The sequence below is a fragment of the Cicer arietinum genome, chromosome 6 (genome assembly GCF_000331145.2).
Source record: "Cicer arietinum cultivar CDC Frontier isolate Library 1 chromosome 6, Cicar.CDCFrontier_v2.0, whole genome shotgun sequence".
Classification (NCBI taxonomy): Eukaryota; Viridiplantae; Streptophyta; class Magnoliopsida; order Fabales; family Fabaceae; genus Cicer; species Cicer arietinum.
In genome coordinates, this window is record NC_021165.2 from 66,697,149 (window position 1) to 66,717,660 (window position 20,512).

General features: G+C 25.9%; 2 protein-coding genes across 2 annotated transcripts; both read right to left on the minus strand.

Moving 5' to 3' along the window:
• Positions 1–317: 317 nt before the first annotated feature.
• Positions 318–2,129, minus strand: LOC101488663 (3-ketoacyl-CoA synthase 3). The gene has a single exon (XM_004505855.4). The coding sequence runs from the start codon at positions 1,975–1,977 to the stop codon at positions 559–561; it is 1,419 nt and encodes a 472-aa protein (XP_004505912.1). The 5' UTR covers positions 1,978–2,129; the 3' UTR covers positions 318–558.
• Positions 2,130–18,821: 16,692 nt separating this feature from the next.
• LOC140920832 (uncharacterized) lies at positions 18,822–19,352 on the minus strand. The gene has a single exon (XM_073369679.1). It carries the CDS (start codon positions 19,350–19,352, stop codon positions 18,822–18,824), a length of 531 nt encoding a protein of 176 aa, XP_073225780.1.
• Positions 19,353–20,512: the final 1,160 nt, after the last annotated feature.

A 20,512-nucleotide genomic window follows, 5' to 3' on the forward strand; every position in this document is an offset into this window, starting at 1 on the left:
TTTTAAAGGCAAGCTAATATTTTTAAGAAAGTAATAATAGTGTACTATTAGTATAAATAATTTTACACTAATAAGCAACATAAGTCATTAATTTTATAGTTTTCAATAAATTGAAGTTATAATTATAAAATAAAATGATAGAAAATGATCGAATGATTAGAGATATTATATGGTGCAACATTTATAAAACACTTAATTATGTAGTATTTGAAGGAATAACATAAAAATTAATATGATAAAGAAGTTATGAATGGATTCAATTAAAAAAATATATGGTAAAGAATAGTCAAGTGTACTATAAAAAGAAACCAACCATGTCCCCACAATATATATAGAGATAATTTATAGATGAAAAAAAAGTAGACAAACTCCTTATTGAGTACTAAACAATAACAAGTGAATAGTATTATACATAAAAATGAAATTAATGCCCAATAACTCGATCCCCCTATCAAGAAATCTAGTTTAAAAAAATTTGATACACCCCTTGAATAATATTATTTTCTTAACTTTACTATTTAATTTCATAACAATGAATGAAATTAAATTACCTAAATTTCACTTGAGAAAATCAGGAATTTCATAATTGTTTGGATCCTCAACTTCATTAAGCCAACTATACTTCTCCATGAAAGGATTGACCAAAGAGTCAAGTGGATAATCATGAATACAATCTTCCCAAACATTTCCATCTCCAAGATCTTTGACTACTTCCCACAAACAACTATTGCATTTAAATCCAGCACCAAAACTAATCATGAAAATTTTATCACCCTTTTTGAGTCTCTTCTTTGCTTCCATGTACCCTAACACATACCACAAACTACTAGCTGAGGTGTTTCCAAAACGGTTTAGTGTCATCCTAGCTGGCTCAAGATCATATTCATTTAGATCTAAGCTTAATCCAATTCCATCTATCACTGCTTTTCCTCCTGTATGAATGCAAAAATGATCAACACCAGTTTTGAGATTTATTGGTGATTTTGTACTTGTTTTTCCTCCACTAGAAGTTTTAGAAGAACTAGAACTAGAAATACTAAATTTTTTGAAAAGGGTCACTACAAGAAACCTTAACAATTCCTTTGTTGGCAAAATTTTAGGTGAAATTACCCTTAAATTGTCAACAAATGCTCTTGTAGCTGCTTTTGGTAGAGATTTACTAAGATGAACACCAATTCTACCCTTTTCATCTTCCTTTTGAATACAACAAGTAAAAGAATCATCTTTTGCACCATGATGTGTTCTAACCAAACACTTCAATTTCAACATGACTTTGTTCTTTAAGGATCTTTTGTTTGTCAAGAGAATTGCACAACCACCAGAACGGAAGATACAATTGGTTAAGATCATTGATCTTTCATTACCTTGATACCAATTTGGACAAAGTGATTCTGATGTTACCAAAAGTGCTAACTTGTTACTTTGTGTTTTGAAAATGTTTTTAATAATGTCTAGTGATATAAGACTAGCACTACACCCCATTGCTGTTAAGTTGTAAACTTTTATGTCATCTCGCATTTTGTAACGGTTGATAATCCGCGACGACAGGGAAGGAAGCGTCGCGAACATTGAGATGTTGACAACGAGGACGTCGATTTCTGAAGGAGGAATCGACGACCTCAATAGGAGTTTTTCGATGCTGTCGTTGAAAAACTCTTCCATTTCGGAGATTCCGTCTGCCAGTGTTGCGGACGCTTCGCGGCCTTCGAAGATGTTTCTTGGCGCATAAGTTTGTTCGCCGATGCCGGAACTTACAATGGCTTTAAGGAGAAATTTGTACTCATCTAGACCCAAATTCTCAGTTCTTTTGATTAGTTTGCCACAAAACTCTGTCCCTAGCATTCTATCTTGTGTTGGCTTATAGCATTGGTAATCTAATATGTAACACTCTTGGTCCTTCTTTTTATCAAATAACTTCCAAATTAGGAAACATAAGTACAATGTTGGAACTATGTAAAATAAAAAAAGGAACTCCATGAGAGTGAGAATAGGTTGAGAGTAAAGAGAGAGAGAGAGAGAAAGAATTTTGGTGTTAGAGAGGGTTGGAAAGTTTGAGCTAGAGTAGTGTTTTTTATAAGGAGAGAGTTAGTGTGTTGAGTGGAAGAGATTTTAAGCATTTGAATGTTCTTTTTCTTTTCTTTTTTTTGGTTTAAAAAGACTTAACATGTCAATATCTCAACCCCCAACAAACTTATTTTATGTTATGGACCATCTTTGGGTGTGTCACACCTAGATCTTATGTAGTAGATGATGCACTAATACACCAATTGCAAAGTTGTTGGGTCTAGCTAAATATAAGAATCGATTGCAACCTTTGCATTCTCCTCAATGATTATGTAGCCAGTGCATTGGTGCAAACATCCAACAAACTTTGAAGTGTACCAAACCTGAGTCTCTCCATGGCAAAAGCAATTTTTGAGTCAATATATATGTTTGGTTATAAATTTGTTAACTTGAGTTTGGGCACCAAAATCAATTCAAGATGAAGCTTCATGGAGTAGCTTTTATGTTAAAAGAAAATCGATTTCAATAAATATTGTATTAATTAAACAATACTTTATCATATAGTAGATGCTGCATCTGTAAATTGTATTGTACAATAATTATAGGTCCATTTGAAAATTTAAAATTTAGCAATTTTCATCCTCTTAGTTTGAAAATAAAAATTTTAATCCGTTATTTTTTATTTTTTTGTAAAAGTCACTACAAGAAAAAAAATTCAAATTAAGAGTTTGCGACCATTTTCTATCACAAATATCTTATCCGAAAACTATGTTTTTGTGAGACGGAATTAATGTTTCGTCATGATTTTGGGACGGATTATTTATTTCCGTCTGAAACTTTGGACAAAAAGTTTATTATGTCAGCAAATTTAGTAAAAGTTGTAAAGGAGGGGAATATTAGCGCCATGTTCGTAACGAAAATTTTACTAATTCCGTCGCAAGTTAATTCATATTTTAAAATATGATATAATTTTGTTTTTAAATGTGATTTATTTTTTATTAAAAAAAAAACTCTTCAATATGAATTTAAATCATATTTTATAAATAATTAAATTAATTTTTTTGAAAATTAATTTATGTATTTTTTATTTAATTAAATTTTTCAATAATTTTAATAATATAACTGATTAGTTTTATGGTAACATATTTTAATAAATTTAAAAAATCCTGTTAATAAAAAGAATATGTAAAAAAAATAAAATGAAAGTTAAAGAGAAAGAATACCTATGAATTAAAAAGATTTGTCCATAAAAAAAATATGAAAAAAATAGGAGAAAACCTAAATCTCTAAGTTCAAATTGAATCAAAATTTGTCAAAGAACTTCAACGTCTTTCTCCACTCCCGTGATTGATTGTCTTCTCCCTCAGTACCATCGTCGCCGACCTCATCATCATCGTCAACCTTAAAAACTTTGCTGACATCCCTTTCTCATTTACCCTTCTCTCCATTTTTTCTATATTTTCTTATTGTTTTCACTGATTTGTCTTTTTTGAGATCAACAAAAAGGCCCCCTATTGCTTTTGATGTATGTTCTCAAACTTAACTCTTTAATTTTTTTTTATGCTTTAATTTCTCCTCGATTAATATGATAATGTTAGTGATATTTATTTGTTTTCACACTACTTTTATTAAAGAATCAAATCGGAAAAAAAGAAAGATAAACGACTGAAATGTAATATGAAATTAAGTTAAGGGACTGCAACGAGCAATTGTGATATATATATGCCTAATATATTTTTCTATAAGCCCGACCCTAATCTATTTAAATTAATAGGCTTTAAAAAACGTTCGACCCTAACCTTTTTATTAAACTGGTCAAACCAGACTATAAGTAGGTCATGTCATATGCCCATAACGGACGATCTAGTCTGTTCCCACCCCTACCGGCAAGACAGGTTTAGCGGCAGGTGTATAGTGAAAATCAAGACTCCTAAACCCATTTGCACCCTCAAATTTTAATTTTGGGAAAAACTTGCACTCGCAACCAATCAAAGTTGGTTTTTCAACCCAAAATAAGACAAATTTTGGTGGATACATGTGAATGTGGGTTTTGTTGTCATCCATATCCAAACTTTTGTAAACAAGGATAAAATTTAAGGGGCTAAAGTTGCTATTTTCAAACTAGAATGGCCAAATTCATTGGATTTTGAAACTTAGGGACTAAAAGTGCATTTTAACCTAAACTACATTATCATTTATTTTTGTATTTTTTATTTAGATACTTGTATTTAAAAAATCATGCTAATACAATATATATTTTATTGATTTTTTTTTATCAGTCTTCTTTACATAATTATATAATATTTATCAATGCAACATAAAATTAAATGATTATCTAAAATGGAACTTAAATTTAGTTTTAAATACTATTAAAATTAGGATTGTGCATGGTTGGTTTTTTTTTTTTTTTTTTTAGTTTTTAAATCAAACCATATCAATTTTATAATCATTACATGGATTAAGATTTATAATCAAATCCATTTTTTGGTTATAAAACCAGTTAGAAAATCTATATGGTTAAATAACTGATTTCTGGTTATGCAACCGGTTTTGATAAATCTAAATTTAAAATCGATATTTTTTTCTCAAAAATGATTAAAATCCTTTTATTTTTTAATTGATTTGTGTACTTTTTAATTATTTGAAAAGTTGACATTATATATGGAAAACTTGATATAACTTGTTAATTTCAAGATTTTGATGCATTTTGAAACTATGAGTACAAAACTACGAGCAAACTTGAGCATATTTTTCTTTTCATTACCTTAAATAAATCATCACCATATAATTCAATCAATAATGAGCGTAGGTAAATTACAATTTATACACCATACTACATCACAACCAAACTACTCTCAGAACCTGATATTCCAACAATTTTAGAGATAGAAACAATACCAATACTCCCATGCAAACAAAATTATTTTAAACAAAGTCAGTCACATTTATCATCCCTTGTGTAAACTATAGACCATCATCTTGAAAAACAACTAAAAATTAATGTTCAAATATTTGACCGTAAAAGGAAAAAGCAAATTGAACAAAAGAGAATACTAGAAAAACATGGATCAACAATACAATACAAACAACTTTTTGTTGAAGCCTTCATAAAAGACAAGACCGCAAAATAACTATAAGTAACAACTCAACTTGAATTTAAAATCTTTGCTAGTATAAAGGGATTCAAGTAACTAGTATAGTCATTAACTTCTAAAGTCGTATACTAATTATAATTGGAATAATTAGAAAAGCTAAGAACCACAAAATAAAATCAAACACTTCTCGATCTTCACCAAGAGTAACATGAGCCAAACAAGCACCACCGCGTTTTGTACAAAATGAAAGGAAACAAAATAGTTAAACTTATATAAAATGCCAAAAGGAAAACATAAAAGAAAAGTCTAAGATGAACAAAAAAGACTAATTTGTACAAAATGAAGTAATTAAAAATGAGTCATATTTTTATGCATTATTTTAAAACTTAAGGTATGAACTTTAGTTTTTAAGAAAAGGTAAATATGTTTTTTAGGAAATAATTTTGTTGTTGTAAAAAGATAAGATTTTGTTAAGGTAATGAAAATGGTGAAATTTGTACTGAAAACGCATAATATGGGATGAATGATACAAAACTTAATACATGTAGAAATGGAGAAAAGTATTGTTAAGTTACGAAGGGATTGAAATGTAGAAAATGAAGAGATAAATGGAAGAATGGAGTTAAGGTTCACGATTGGTTACCTCGTTGTCGTCGAAATCAGAGAAGAAGCAGCAAAAAAAAATTGTTGGGTTAATGAGAGAAAGAGAGCATCTTGCTAATTCAATTTAAATTGTATATAAATTACAATTTAGAAAAACGAATTTGGGTTCCAAGAACGTATTCAGGGTTCTTGCATATTGTAATTGAAATTTGTGAGTTGAGTGGATAATAACCGGGTAAGATCAAAATCCAAAAATAAAACATGTCTGAATATTCAACCGATTGGTAAATGAGTTGAGTTGTAACTATATTATTTTAACTGAATATTTTAAATAGATTTGAATCCGACTATAGATTTGGACATCATAATCGGATTTTTTACACCGCCTTAATTAAAATCTATTTTGATAACAATCTATTTTACCTAAATATATCTAAACATAGATCAATTTAGTTCAATTCAATTTTAATCTAAATCCATTGTTTCAAAATTAATTTTATATAAGTCAATTCTTGCCGTTGCGGAACCAAACACAATGAAAACATAAAGCAAATTATATGTGAATTTATTTGATACGCAAGTACATACACGGTGAACCTTTTAAAAAGTATATGAAACTTCAATGATGATTTATCTATAATCAAAAGTTGAAGCCCATGAAGCTCCTCTTTGGAATGAGTAAGATAACAACATGACTGGTATTATTGTGTAAAGTACAAGATAAAATGAATATGAATGCTTCAAAACACGAGTTATATTAATTTTTCTTAGTTTTTATCAAATTTACATGGGTCATATTATTACAATACAAGTAAAATGGAACATTTTTGAATAATCTCATTCATGGTGAACAAAAAATTTCAAATAACTACAAAAGAGAGATTATATATTAGGTGAATAACTTCTAACATCCTTTAACAAACTCAACTATGACAAATATAAAATTAACTTACAACTAATTAATGAATGATAAAAAGAAAATATTATCAATTTAACTACTTATCTAATACATATAATTCCATTTTAGTAGTGAGAGCAAGAGGACCATGGATTTTTACTTTCTAAGAGGTGACATTAATCTTTTAGTATTTTCATGATTTCAACAACAGGTCCATCGAGAAAATGTATGAAAGTGATCTATGGCTTATAATCTACAAGTAAAATATGGATTAGGTTTGCTGCGATATATTTTTTTGAAAATATAATCACTTTTAAATGTTTTTATCCATTTGTTACAAGTTTTAAAAAAAAAATTCATAATCTAAAAAAATACTTCAAATGAAAAAATATTTTGAGTAATTTCTCATAATTTTTTTTTATCATTGATCTTCTTTTTTTCTAAAAAAATATTTATTACATTAAACAATCACAAATTAATTTATATTTTTTAAAATCTCTAGAAAATAATTTTAAAAGTACTAGATGCTAAGACCAGTTTTTATTTTATTTTTATGTTTTTTTAGCAAATGAAACCATAGTTAAATACACTTTTAGTTTTGTAAGTATTTTTTTTTTTTTATAAAATTTTTAGGTGAAGAAATGCCACTCTAATATAAAATAAAGAGTATCTATCAAATACCTATTTTTTTACACTAAACCAAACCATTTGAACTAGTTTCGTAAAAAAACCAAAATCAAACCCTCTTTGTCACTGTCAACCCTTATTGCTTAAAAGAAAAAGAAAACGGCAACCTATAATAAGCTAAGCACTCGTACGGAACCAGTTGGTGATGTACATAAGGGAAAATTCCGTGACTACATTGTCCAGTTCATCATATTTTGAGCTTAAATGCAATTTTTACGCCTTTAAATGTTTTAATTGTATAATTATGCATGTTTTAATTGTATAATTATGCTTCATTTAATGTTAAATGAACAATTTTATCTAGTAAAAATCTGTTCGAGAGTCGTAATAAAAGATAGGTTAAATTACATTCGTGTCCCTTAACATAATTTCAGGTAATGTTTTAGTTCTTTATCTTTTTTTTTATTTAGTCTTTTATTCATAATAATATCAAATAAAGTATAAAAATATGAGTTTATTTGAAGATTTGCGTTATGAATTTGATGAAATTTGTGTTATATCGAAGAATATAATTAATTTTATGAGTTTTGATTGAATTTTTTTTTTGAATTTTTGTTTAAAAAAGGATAACATTGTTGAAATTTTAAAACATAAAATATCAAATTGTCATTTAAAATTAAAATAAAAGACTAAATCAGAAAAAAAAAAAAGATAAAAGACTAAAACATTATCTGAAATTAAATTAAGGGATCACATATATAATTTAGTTTAAAAGATAATATATAAATAAATTATTATATTATATTTAAATTTATAAACCATTTAACTGATTTAATCATTTTTAATACAATAAAAATTAATTTATTAATATAATTCAATTAATCGTAGAATCTCATTCCCACATAGTGAGAATGCTACCTGGCCTCCTCGTTGAAGTTTGAAAAGGGCCCCACCTCCGAAGATCCTCGTAAGGACACACAATTGGAGACAATAACATATTATAACTGCATAATCTAATCTTCTTTTCACTTTTGTGTCATCGTGGACTTTCAAAATCTTACCAATCGGTATGATAATTTGATTAAAAAAATTATATCCAAACATGTGACGATATTCCACATAAACAGATAATCCCGTTCAACTGGATAAAGATTAACATACCAAGCTGAAACGGACTAAGTTACATGTCTTGCTATCACTCACTCTCGTCGCTTTATTACATTAGTTTTGAATTTGACTTTGTAGATTCATGTCATTCGAATAACTTAATTTGAATTTATAATATATTTAATTAATTAATTAATTTAAATTGATTAAAAATTTAAATTAGTCAACAATTCTTATCAATATGATTAAATAAACAACAGTTCATTTTTTAATAAGAGAAAAAATAGAACCATTTAAAATTTAAGAGTTTGATTTGATTTTTTTACGATATTCTTATTTGGATTTCGGAATTAAATCCCTTTTGTCTTACACGTGGTCAAAGTTCGTTTTTATAATTTTATTATGTTTTATTTATTTTATTTTATTATTATTTGGTATCAGTCCATTTAGGAATGATTTATCTATCGGATGATAGGATATTGATAAGACCACTGCAAGTAGTACTGCTCAATTGTATAAATTTATTATACCTACATGAAATATGGTAATAATTGCCACTAAATTGAAAGAGACTTTCATTACTATTTATCTCCGTCTCAAATATAAGAAAAAATAAGTTAAAAAATTGTTATATTTGTTTTAAATTTTAAAACAAATTTATCAACTTTTTTTTTATTATACTTTTGTTTATATTTGATATTGTAGTATTATTTTATAAGTATGAGAGATATGAAGATAATTCTATATTGTTTTAAAATTTTAGGAGAGATCTGGAGATGATTCTATATTGTTTTAAAATTTTAAGGTACGATGCAAGAACCACACTAATGATCCAATAAATCTAAAGATTCAAATCAAATAAATTAAATTGGTTTAATTTTTTTTTTATTTGGGTCTAAACCAAATCAATCAAGTCCAATATCTATTGGTTCAATTTTACATTATTCAAAATCAATTATCCGAAACTTAAGATAATTATTATATTTTATTATTATATCTTTTATTTAACACTATATTGATATATTTATCTTAAAAAATATGTTGCTTTCATGTAGTTTTTTATATTTATTAATATATTTTTTTTTATTGCAGCTTATATACTTATTTTAATTGTATAAAAAGTCTATCGTGTTTGAATAAAAGTTAATTTTTTTAAAAAAAAAATTAATATATCAATTGGATCGAACAAAACCAAAACAACTGATTAACGTTTAGTTTGATTCAGATTTCGTCAGTAAAAATTATCAAAATTAAACCAAACACATTATTTTTTATTATTTCAGATTTATTTTCTCTCAAAAACTAAATCAAAATAATTAATTTTTTATTAGTTTAAATTTATTTATTCTCAAAAATCAAATCAAATCAAATTAAATCGATCGGTTATACCCCTCCTTTAAAGTACTTGCAAAATAAATATAAAAATAAAATTTAGAATATTGTGTATTTAATATTCAAAAGTTTTTAATTTTATTTCTGTATCAAGTATATTTAAAATATTTGTTAAGGTGTCTATTCTTTTAATACTATATTACGTTACACATATAACAAACACCACACATAGAGTGATGGAGAAGAAGAGAAGATTTGACTTGTTGAAAATTGTCCCTACACACTCTCCCTCCAACCTAACATAGAAGTAGGACTAGGAGAGGTTATTGCATCCATTGTCCCTTCTCACCTCTATAACTTCACATCACCCAATTTTCCATCGCAATAAAGGGTGTTAGTTAAAATAACGTAATTATTGAGCCAGTTCTAATTCATGTGCATCATTAAGGCTTGGTTAGAGGTTAGAATATGTTAAAGTAATTAATTGACGTTCACGTTTCCACAGACTATTTAATATTATCCTTTTGAATTATTATTTTTTAAATCACTTTCATTTTGTTTAAAATTTATGTTTCGAATTGACTTCATGTAAACCAGACAAATAGTTGTTAGACCTCTGTTCACACTAAACAACGTCAAATTCGCCCCCGATCAATCACAACTGTCCAATGATGATCGAGCGGCTATCCACTTCTGACGTCGAGTTTGTTGTAACAGAATAATCGTCTCATATTATTACTATGTAAGAAATCTCTATAGTTGAATTAAAATCAAATAATATTTAGAAATTAATAAATTAAATTAACATTCATTAATTTAGCTGAAAAGAGTCTGATAGTTTAATAAATAATTAAATTAAATTGAATTAATAAAAAAAATTGGAGTAAACGTTGTGATGCATAAACGGATGAACACGAAAAAGTTTGCACTTACAAAAGCCAATGATCAATCACAAGGTCAATTTGGAAAAGTAAAAAATAACCACATTTTTTCTTGCATTCTTCACACGAGAGAAGAAAGTTAAAATGTGTATGACTAAAAAATTTTGAGTCTCTCTTTCCTATTTCTATAGAAACCAAACAAGAAAAATTTATTATTTCTCTTCAACTTCTCTTTTCTTTAACTATAACTCTCATTTTCTTATTTCTCTCAAAATAATCAAATCTTAAAAATATATTTATCTTCACTAAATGGTTAATAACCTTTACCTTTTATTCAATTTTTTAAGGTTAGACATTATACTTTTTAGAGTGTTATTCATAGTTAGTTAATAATCTTTAATTATATAAAATCAGATATTTGCCAGCTATTTATAATATTTCATATTTTACTTTGATTTAAATACACTTTCTACTCAATATATGTAATAAATTTTTAACTTTTGATGTATGTTACACAATATCTATCATAAATTTTTAACTTTTGACGTAAGATTGTTGATAAATATTTCATATTTCATTTTATTTTGGTTAAAGACACTATTACGCAATATCCATAACAAATTCTTAACTTTTGATCTTTGAGGTGTTTTTTAGGGAAAATAAACCATTCAAAATGTATTTCCTTGAAAATAAGATAAAATAAATCTAAATAAAATATGATGAAACATCTCATAAAAAAATGTTTGGTGTATGTTTCAAATATATGGATTAAGTCACTTTTAGACATGAATTTTAAGTACAAAGTTGGATGCAATTCTTAATTTTTTGTCTTCATTCTCTTCTATTAGCCACATAACTTTTCATTAGAAATATTTAGACATGTGTCAAAATTACGAAAATGATGTTACGAACACATCACATGGTAGTAAAAAGTTTGATACAAAAGTAAATTACTTAATCAACCTAATCAACTAACCACCTTCAACAAACTTTATTATTCTTAGTGCAAACTATACCATCTTTAACGTTTATTCACGCAAACAACAATGTTTAACAAATATAACAAAATAGAACAAAAAATCAAAATGGAACGAAATAAAAATTATGTGAACTCATTGCAATCACGTACGTGAAATAATAAATTGACATCTCAAACACAAACGACATAAATAAGAAAGATCAAACTTCATTCACGGTAAAGCAAAATTGGTAATTTCATATTGTTACTCTCAAACACTAGGGTTTAAATGTAGCATATATAAGATTGATACTCTCAATCATCGTTTACGCGAAGAAAGCAAAATTGACAGTGATTGAGTAGATCATGTTCTGAATTACTAGCTAGATTTGCGCATAGATTTGTCGTTATCCTTTATACGAGTGTTTTCTTTAATATGCGAGTTGCAAAGATTATGAATAACATTCTCCATCTTCTTCATTGAAACCTTCTTCATCATATTCGGAACCAACATCTTCATCTTTATAATCGTTGTAACATGCAGTTAGGACTAGGATCGATTCAACACATTATGAGGCCTAAAGCAAAATTATCAAAAAAAAAAAATAGTTAATAAATAAATTATTAATATTTTATTTAATAACTATAGAAAAATTATTTGGTAGGAATCATGGAATTTTAAATTCATTTTCTTTATATAATTTCAAAAAATGAAATAAAACTTTCAACTTTTCTACAAAAACGTCAAAGACTAATGTAGAAGATTTTATTAGATTTATATAAGTTAAAAACGCTAATGTTAAAGTTAAATAAGGAAGTATGGTCAAAGTAAAAAAAATAATTGTTTTATTGTCTTGATAGTAAATTTCATACAAAAGTTTCAACGTGATATTTTAAGAGACAATTTTTAAGAAAAAAATAATGTCTTCAATATTATAAGATGCTATTTAATGAAAAAGAATGTCTTTAATATATAAAGATGTTTTTACACTATCCTCGTCATAAATAGCCTTTTTGTGTGTATAATTGTAAATTTTGTTGAAGGCCTGTTTTCTTTTCTACGATGTATAAAGACTTTTTAAAATATCTCCGCCCAACCTATACAAGGTGTTGCTCGCTTTCTCTCAGCCACCAGTGGCTTATGTAGTGGTCGGCATTCCTACGTGCTCCTCTTTGCCCCCTACTTAAGAATCCAAAGGTGACCTTTGGCTGTTAAGTTGTCGGGGTCTAGGTTTATGGATGGATTTTGTCAGCGAAAGTCCCTCAAACTCAATCAATATCAACCGTATAAAAATTAAAATAAAAATTATTTTTTGACGAGACCTAAAACAAAGTTTATGTACCTCTCTCTTAGGTCGGCTCTAGCCGCCCATACGTGCAACCATAACATTGAAGATGCCTTAGTTAGGGAGGCCCTAAATTTTTTTATAATATGAAATTTGAAAAATTGTGTTGATATCTTTAATTTTGTACACCGACCACTATAAGAAATTCGGTACTGATTTTGTGATTTACACTGTTATTAATAGATCGTTTGTTAGTAATATATTGGATTATATTTTTTAGGCTAAATATCACTTGTGGTCCCTTAACTTAATTTCAGTTAACGTTTTAGTCCTTTATTTTTTTATTTTTCTGATTTAGTCCTTTATCTTTTTTTTTCCAATTTAGTCATTTATTCCTAACAATATCAAATAAAGTATGAAAATATGAGTTTATTTGAAGATTTGCGTTACGAATTTGATGAAATTTGTATTATATTGAAGAATATAATTAATTTTATGAGTTTTGTTTGAATTTTTTTTTTTGAATTTTTGTATAAAAAAGGATAACATTGTTGAAATTTTAAAACATAAAATATCAAATTGTCACTTAAAATTAAAATAAAGGACCAAGTCGGGAAAAAAAATAAAAGACTAAAACGTTACATGAAATTAAGTTAAGGAACCACGTATGTAATTTAGCCTATTTTTTATTAAGTCCAATTTTTTAGATTCAAATCAGGTCAATGAGATTAAGATAATCTGTTCGCTATCTCACACTTTTCTAAGTCTACTGATTTGGAAATCAAAGTGCTTGTAACTACTCCACCCAAGTTATTTGAAGAATTCATATAAGAGTTAAATTCATAAAATAATACTACTGCATACTATGGGAGAGATGAGTACAAGTTATATGCTTAATTCAATTTTTGCAATTGTACTTTAGCATATTATATATATATATATATATATATAACTTTCATTGCACCTCATCAACCACAGAAAACTATTGGGTTTAAATGTAAATAATTAGTCTCAGACTATAAATATAAAATATTTGATATATATAAAAAAAATAATTAATATATTTAATGTCTTTTTGAGTTCAACGATAGTGTCACAAATAATCTAATATTATTATGGACCTAAACTCTTAAATAGAATAGAGGTAGAATTGTGCCATTATAATTTATCATTATTTGATGAATGAACACCAACAAGAGAATAAGAGATAAAACTTGAAAACGAAAAACAGACTAACTTAATAAACAAACCTTAAATACTTATATACATGTTTATATAAAGGTAGGCCTTCTAATAATATATTAATTATTATCAAAACAGAATAGGTGTTTTGTTTTGTAAGCTGTACATTACTTTATTTATAACATTTTTGGAAAAATTGTATAAAGATTGAAGTTTATTTTTTTTTTAATTTTTACATAATTTCAACCAATAATTTTAATCCATTTTTTTAAACAATTCACGTGTGTAATTTGAATTGTTAAACAATTTTTTACATTAATTTTTAGAATGTTATTAAAAGAAATTCTCTAAAAATGTAAAATTTATCAACAGATTAATTATATATGAATTTATTGTAAGCATTAAAAACTTTAAAAAAATCATATTTAATTTATCTATCATTAAAAAATTCTAAATTTTGTAAAAAAAATTCTTATAATGTCTTATATATAAATGTAAAAAAATATTAGAAAATTTAAACGATGCATATAAATTAATTTAAAAATGTAAATTAAAATTATTGATGAAAAATATTTAAGAGACAATTATTTGAAAAAAAACATTAAATAGACTAAAAAAAATTAAAGCGATGTTCTAATTTCTAAAGCTCAAAACAAGAGTGCACACAAAAAAAAAAGTAAATTGCTTTGACCCTTTTAAGAGGAAATTTCTCATCAAATTCTTCTGTGTTATACATAAAAAATTAAAAATAAAAAACCAATAATATAACTACCAAATCGGTCAAGACATATGGCATTTTTTTAGTTTGTCGTAGTGTAATTGATTCTAACAATTTGTCACTTGGAATTTTAGATTTTTGTAATTGTATGTGAGTCCTTGGAACGGTGTCAACATTTATTCAGTTGTCTCACCAAAGCGAAACCTTAATAGACTGTCTGGTTGGAGTAGCAACTAACGCATGACCACTCAGCTACTGGTAGAACTTTCATGCACTATGACTGATATTTGGTACCACTAACTGGTTGGAAAAATAAAATAGATGAAAGCCAAGTGCCAGAATGACTTTAGAATATACACAATTCAATACTTGAGTGCGATTGTACTTGAGTTAACTAACATAATTTTTTTAGTTTTTAGTTACACTTAAAAAAAGTCACATGTCTCAAATCGGTGTCCCTTAAAATGGGGTGTGCAAGTATCAACATTCTACATAACCTAATTATTTAAAATATTAAATAAAGTAACTAATATGTCGTAGATTCTAATATACATGATATGATATGTTATTTGAGTTATCCACTTAACCCTGATTATATTTATTTTGAGTATATTTTAATTGATAAATTAATAAATTAATTTTTAACACATTCATCATATTTTGGAGTTGAAGTACAAATTTATTTGTCACAAATATGTATTAGTGATTATTCACCTACTTTTTAATATTTATTTACAATGTACAAAAAATACAATTAAATTAGAGTTTCCAGTAATATCTAATTTAAATTTTATAATATTGAAACGTATACTTCAATACAATATTGTGTTTTCCAAAACATGTTATGTCCAAAAGATATCTAACATCATTAAGAGTAATAATAATTTCACTAAATGACAAGTGAAATGAGTTAGTCTTTGTGTGTCATCTCACAACATATATATATATATATAAGATCACCATCGATCTTATGCAAACTACATCGTTGTAGAGGATATAACTCAGATGTAGTAATCCAGTAATCTATCTAAGTGGATAATACATATCTAATATCAATGAAGTTATCTTGTTTTTTGCCATTTGAAATAAATTTCAAGACACATCTATCTTGTTTAATTAAAATAGCACATAATAAACTATACAATTAGTTAGTTTATTATATATATACTAAACAATATTATATTATACATATATTAAACTATACTATATTATACATATAATAAACTATAATTTTAATATATTAAACTATACATACTATATTATACTATATTATACTATATTATACTATACTATATAATAAAATAAATTATTTACTAACTTGTCCATTTAACACTCTAGTTGCAATGTAGTGTTCATAGTCCTTTAGGATAGAAAGATCGAAAGGTCTTCATGAAACAGAGGTTCGCCAGACTACTGATGTTGATGCATGTAATCCTGTTGCTCCTCCTGCCCGTGTTGTGTATGATCCTCAAACGCAGGATCTTGCTGCTCCTCCTTCTAAAACTCAGGCTGAACATCATAATTCTCCTCTTGTTGCATCTCTTCGTTCCTTTTTCTCCTTTTTTTCAACAACGGTTCTTCTATTAAATTGTGTAGGAGGTCAAACTCGATAATATTCTACAAAGTTTTTCGCTCCTCTGGTCCTTATTGAAAAAATTGAACTGAAAAAAATTGAAAAATGGAAAGAAAAAAAAAATGACCCGAAAATTTCATTTTTCTAAAATTTCAGATAGTTATATTCAATACCAGAAATTTTCGGTGGTTATTTTCAACCAGAAATTTTAATTTTCAAAATTTTTGGTACACAATTTAACTACTAGACATTTCAAAATACTTAAATTTCTGGTTAAAAATATCAACCGTAAATCTCATTTTTGAAATTTTCGGTATTGAAATATAAATTTTCTAGTTTGAGAAATTCAAAGAAAAAAATTTACTTTTCCAAGAATTTGGGAATACAAGATTATGCTCAAAATATCCGAATTTGTTTTAATTTTTACTATTTCCTTAGAAGTATTTTAATAAGTTAAAAGATAAACATTATTAATAGGGGATAGAAATCTAATTGAAAGGGTATAAAATTTAATTTTCTAAAACATTTTACTATAACTGGACTTGGAAAAGTAGTGTTGATGACAAAGGCCCGTTATTAGATTTATTTTTTACTGATCCTTTGTATACCTCAATTATTATGAAAAAAGGTATAAGTTTACCTTTATATTATTTTTAAAAATTTTCTAAAAATATTCAGAATCTAAATTTTGGAATATCCAATTAGTTGTATGTCATTAGTGAAAAAAGTATTTTGAAAATTTTCGATTCTAAATTTTCAACGTATTTCTCAAAAAGTTCATATATTTTAAAAATAATTAAATTTTGAATATTTTAAGAGACTCAAATTTCAATTTTTCAAAATGGACTTTTTGTTCTAAAAGCCTAAACTATGAGTTTTCCAAAAATTCTAAAAATTTTAGATAAATAAAAAGTTAAAGATATAATAATTTTTTAAAAAAATAAAATGTGAGAGGAGGAGAACCAGTGGAGGAAAAACTTGGTCTTTGATTTTTATTTTTAAAGAAAGGCCCAAAATGAGCCAGATTAAAATAAAATGAAGAAGACAAACCAATGAGCCCAAAATCTAAAGAGAAAGAAAATATTTAAAAGACCTCCAAATTTATAGTCTTATCCTCACATTTTATTAAAAATTCATTTTTATTTTTATAAAAAAGCAAAATTATATATTTTTTAGTACGTGTTTGAATTTTTTTCAAGTTTTCTGAAACACACTTTGAACTTTTATGAAACATTTGTATTTTTTTTAAGTTTTCCGAGTTTAAATTTTTGAAAACATTTGTATTTTTTTAAAAGTTTTTTAATAGATAAAGTTCAATTTTTTTACACTAAAATATTCTGGAAAACCATTTTTAAAATTTTCCGAAATTCAAATTAAATTTAGTGAAGTACAATTGTTCAAAAATGAAAAGGATAACATAGACAATTTGCATAACATGGGATAAAAATATAAATAGATAAAGTATAATTTCTATTTAAAAAAGTTGTACAAAATTTGAGTATCACGCATTTTATCTAACATTAATGCAGAGCTTCTTTTGGACACCATACCCTTCCCTTTAAAATTAGATTTTGTAACCTCTCATTTAATTCTATACCCACATTCCAATTTTTTTTTCATAAACTTTCTAAAATACCTATGATCAAAAGTAAAAAATATTCCAGATGATTCACACATACCTTCCTTTCAAAAAAATAATTATTATTTTTCAACATTCTTGAATCATAAAATTTATTTTTGAATTTTTTGATAGTTATATTGTGAATAAGAAAATTCAAAAAAATATTTACGGTAATTATTTTGTATTCGAAAAATTCATTTTTAAATTTTTTTATATACAAAATAACTATTAAAAAGTTCATTTTTAAAATTTAAAAAATAACTAACAAAAATTCAAAAACGAATTTTCTTGTTTCTGATTTTTTTTTTACATTGTTTTAAATATTTTTTACACTTTCTTGTACATTATTATATTTCAGCGAGACGCAGACAAACATAAATATAATAAGAGAATAGTTTTTGAGAAAATGAGATAAAGAAACGAAGTTATACAATAAAAACTGACTATTAAAAGGAAGAGACGGTGTTACAAGCTATTGAAAAAAAAATCATGATAGTGTTTGTTATTCATTTAAACTTCTTTTTAACTATAATCAGTTAATTTGTGGTTAATTTTGATACTCATATTTGATAATTTATATTTTATTTTTATTTTCAAAACATTTTTTTCGAAACAAAGATATGTACAATCCACAAAGTTTTGCTTGAGAGGACTTTTGTGGTTGGTGTGAGTGAGTGAAAAGGAAAACATTGATAGCAAAGGTTCTGAGAAAAAGAATAAATGTAAGGTAAAATAATTTCATTTTTTGCACTCTTATAAATACTAACGTTCAGTCGACACTCTCATACACTAATGCAAATAAGAGTAATAGAAAAGAAGTTATATATGAATTTTTTAAACTTCAAATGGTAGGTTAATATATATATATATATATATATATATATATTTAAAATTCAATAATAACCTAAACCAACATAACAACAAAAACCACATAACTCATTGTCGGAGGTAGCTTGTGGCTAAATATCCAACAACACTAAGAAATGTCATTTCATCATTGATTGTAGAAATAGAAGGATTAACTATCTTTTCATTGGCTAAGGCACGATCACAAGCTTGTGGTCCATCACCGGCAACTTTGGCATCATAGTTTGCACTTAATGGATCATCAACCAACTCATCTAATGAACTTTTAAACGATGTAATCAATCCATTGTAATCATCGGTTGCACATTGTTTGATGGCTAATGAAGAAGGGTTTTGGATCATAAATGTTTTAAGAATATTTTGGGCATTTTTGGACTTCTCAAGTGCCATCTCTAAGAATAACTTGCAAATAGTTAGATAATCTTTGGCCAAAGTTATTTGTGTGTTGCTTTCTAGAAGTTTTAGACAACGTTCATTGTCCTTTGCTTTGTTGCATACATTTTCATACAACTTGGAGCCTGAATTTGGTGAAATGGCATGAGAAATATTCAAGATCAAGATAATGGTGAAAAAGAAGGATATGCATGTTGATGGATTCATTTTTTTGTTAGAGACTGAATGAAACTTACTTTAGGATTCTTAATTTATAGAGATTATAATATTTTCTATCAATTAATACTCTTTTTTTTTTTTGGGCAATTAATTAATACTGCCTCTATATTTAAAAAATTACCATCTAAGTTCAGTCAAAAAAGAAACTACCATTTAAGAAGTTTGCGTATAAAGTTTGTAAAACAGTCGAATATTAATTCTAGCATTTTTTTTATAGACAAAAGGCTGAAAATACTTGCATTAAAAATATAAATTTCTTTTTTTGTTAAAAGATATAAATTTGTTTGATTGAGTCGTTGTTTATTTTTTTTAATGATTTGATTATATTCTATTTTTGTATGATTCTCTAAAATTGGTCTCATGAATTCATATATTAATATACAGCTTGTATATTTTGTTTACCAATATTAAAATTAAAATTATAATAATAGTTGGATTAGTTAATCCTTTGATGAAAATATTAAAATTCCAAATTTTAATAAAATTCATTAAAAAAATATAACTATTTAAAAAAGTCTAAATGAGAAATTATAAGTCAAATGGAAAATAATTCAAAAATATTTAGTCGACTTTGACTTGGTCAAAACCAGTGGATCCACCAATTTTCAAAATTAGTTAAAGTTAAGATAACAAAAGTGATATTTTGAAAATAAAGGGACAAAATGGCAAGATTTTAAAAGTTGGGAGTTAAAATAGTATTTTAAGTGTAAAAAATTACAATCTAGTGATTTTAACATTATTGTTGGATTCAAGTGTGAGTGATTAGTTATACATTTATTATGAATGAATTAAATATTGAATATATAAGAGATGTGATTTGTATATCTAATGCCTTAAAGTTTTAAATAGATATCTGATACAAAAGTCTCTTATGATCTTTGAGTATATTGTTGCTCTCAAACCCTATACTCCCAAACGATTATTATTTGAGAATGAGGGAATATAATGTTTTAGTGTAATTCAAATATTCGATATAAATTACTTTATTTAGATAATTTTAAAAATTAAGGTATGAATTTGTGATGAATAAAATATGAATTTTTAAACTTCGTAAACTAAAGATAAAATAAACAAACATATAGATCTATAAATTAAATTTTGAATTCATTTTTTTTTTCAAGTACTTTTTATAGTTATGTAAACAATCT